The sequence below is a fragment of the Trypanosoma grayi genome (assembly GCF_000691245.1).
Source record: "Trypanosoma grayi strain ANR4 Tgr_2102_V1, whole genome shotgun sequence".
NCBI classification, from domain to species: Eukaryota; Euglenozoa; class Kinetoplastea; order Trypanosomatida; family Trypanosomatidae; genus Trypanosoma; species Trypanosoma grayi.
In genome coordinates, this window is record NW_008827720.1 from 1 (window position 1) to 1343 (window position 1343).

The following is a 1343-nucleotide window of genomic DNA, read 5'->3' on the forward strand; positions in this document are numbered from 1 at the left end:
TCAATGTGAACGTAATCGCAAATAATGCGTGGAGAGCGATAAGCGTTTAAAAACAGGAGATGATAGGCGCCCCTCCGCATGGCACAGCCCAACAGTGTGGCGCCTCCACAGCCCCATCGAGTCAAGACAAAGCAGTCAAAGCCATGCACGTTAAGCCAAAGGATAAAAGGCAAATTAATTTAGCCTCCCTCACACACCCGTAAATACAAAGAGAAGCGAGGGAGAGAGAAACACGGCAAAACAAAGAAAACAACAACAACAACAACAACAATGTGCTGGCTTCCTCTGTGTGCCCCTCTGCCCAACGGCCCACACACCCCTTCCCCTATTTCAAGAGCTGCATGCAGCTGACGTCAGTGCTGTCGTCATTCTGGCGGCAGCTGGCGTCGACGCCCCTCGCGCGTGCTACAGCATAACAGGCAGCGAAAAGTGCAATCGTCCCTCCCCCTCCCGTTGCCTCCCACCAGCAGCCGATCCTGTGGCGTGCGTGGCTCCGTGGTCGGCCTTGATGCTGACGGTCCTAGGTCCATATTGCAGCTGCAAGCACACTCGATGGCAACGCAGCCAATGCACAGCAGCTGGCAGAATAAAAAGATCAGGATGCGAGAAGAAGGAAGAGACAAGCACATGCCGTGGGGCACAAGCGGCAGCAGCAGGAGGAGGAGGAGCAGCAGCAGCAGCAGCACACACCAGAGTGTGCTTGAACAGCGACACACCGCCAGGCAGAAAAAAAAATTACAGAAATCCATCAAAGAGAAAGGAATGGGGGTGGGAGTGATCAGAAGAGGAAAAGAAAAGTGTGTGTGTGATGCCGCTGGAAACACTGCACGGAAGCTCTCCTGCCATGCCTTACCTGGTTCCGTTTTCTTTTCTCGCTCTGTTCATGCAGCGCACAGCCAGAAGCCAAACCACCGCCACCGCCACCACAGCAGAAACAGCAGCCACGGCACTCTTCATAATATTCCCTCACTCTAGCACACACACCGTGCCCATGAAAAAAAAAAAGAATACATACCTCTGTACAACCCCGCGATGAGAGGGACTGCGACGAGCAAGCGAAGAGGTAGAAGAAACCTTTGGTGAAATCCCTCTGCCCCGCCCACTTCCAACAACACAATGGAGAGGCACGCCTACAGACACCCAAACCAATACAGATGTATATGTATAGAATGGGCTCTGAAGCACTGGACAACTATACATACACATATCTGTATGCATAGATGTGCCACGTTCTCTCTTCGTGTCGTTTGTCCACCCAGATTCACGCATCCATTGCCTGCTCCCCCATTTCGCTGTCACCCCGCCTGTTCCTTCTTGCTTGGTAGCATCCTCGCCCTTAGTTT

At 52.7% G+C, this 1343-nt stretch overlaps 1 protein-coding gene across 1 annotated transcript; it reads right to left on the minus strand.

Moving 5' to 3' along the window:
* Nucleotides 1-365: 365 nt before the first annotated feature.
* On the minus strand, nt 366-749 carry DQ04_21021000 (hypothetical protein; the record flags this gene model as incomplete). The annotated part of the gene is made up of 1 exon (XM_009317975.1): nt 366-749. One exon carries the CDS (start codon nt 747-749, stop codon nt 366-368), a length of 384 nt encoding a protein of 127 aa, XP_009316250.1.
* Nucleotides 750-1343: the final 594 nt, after the last annotated feature.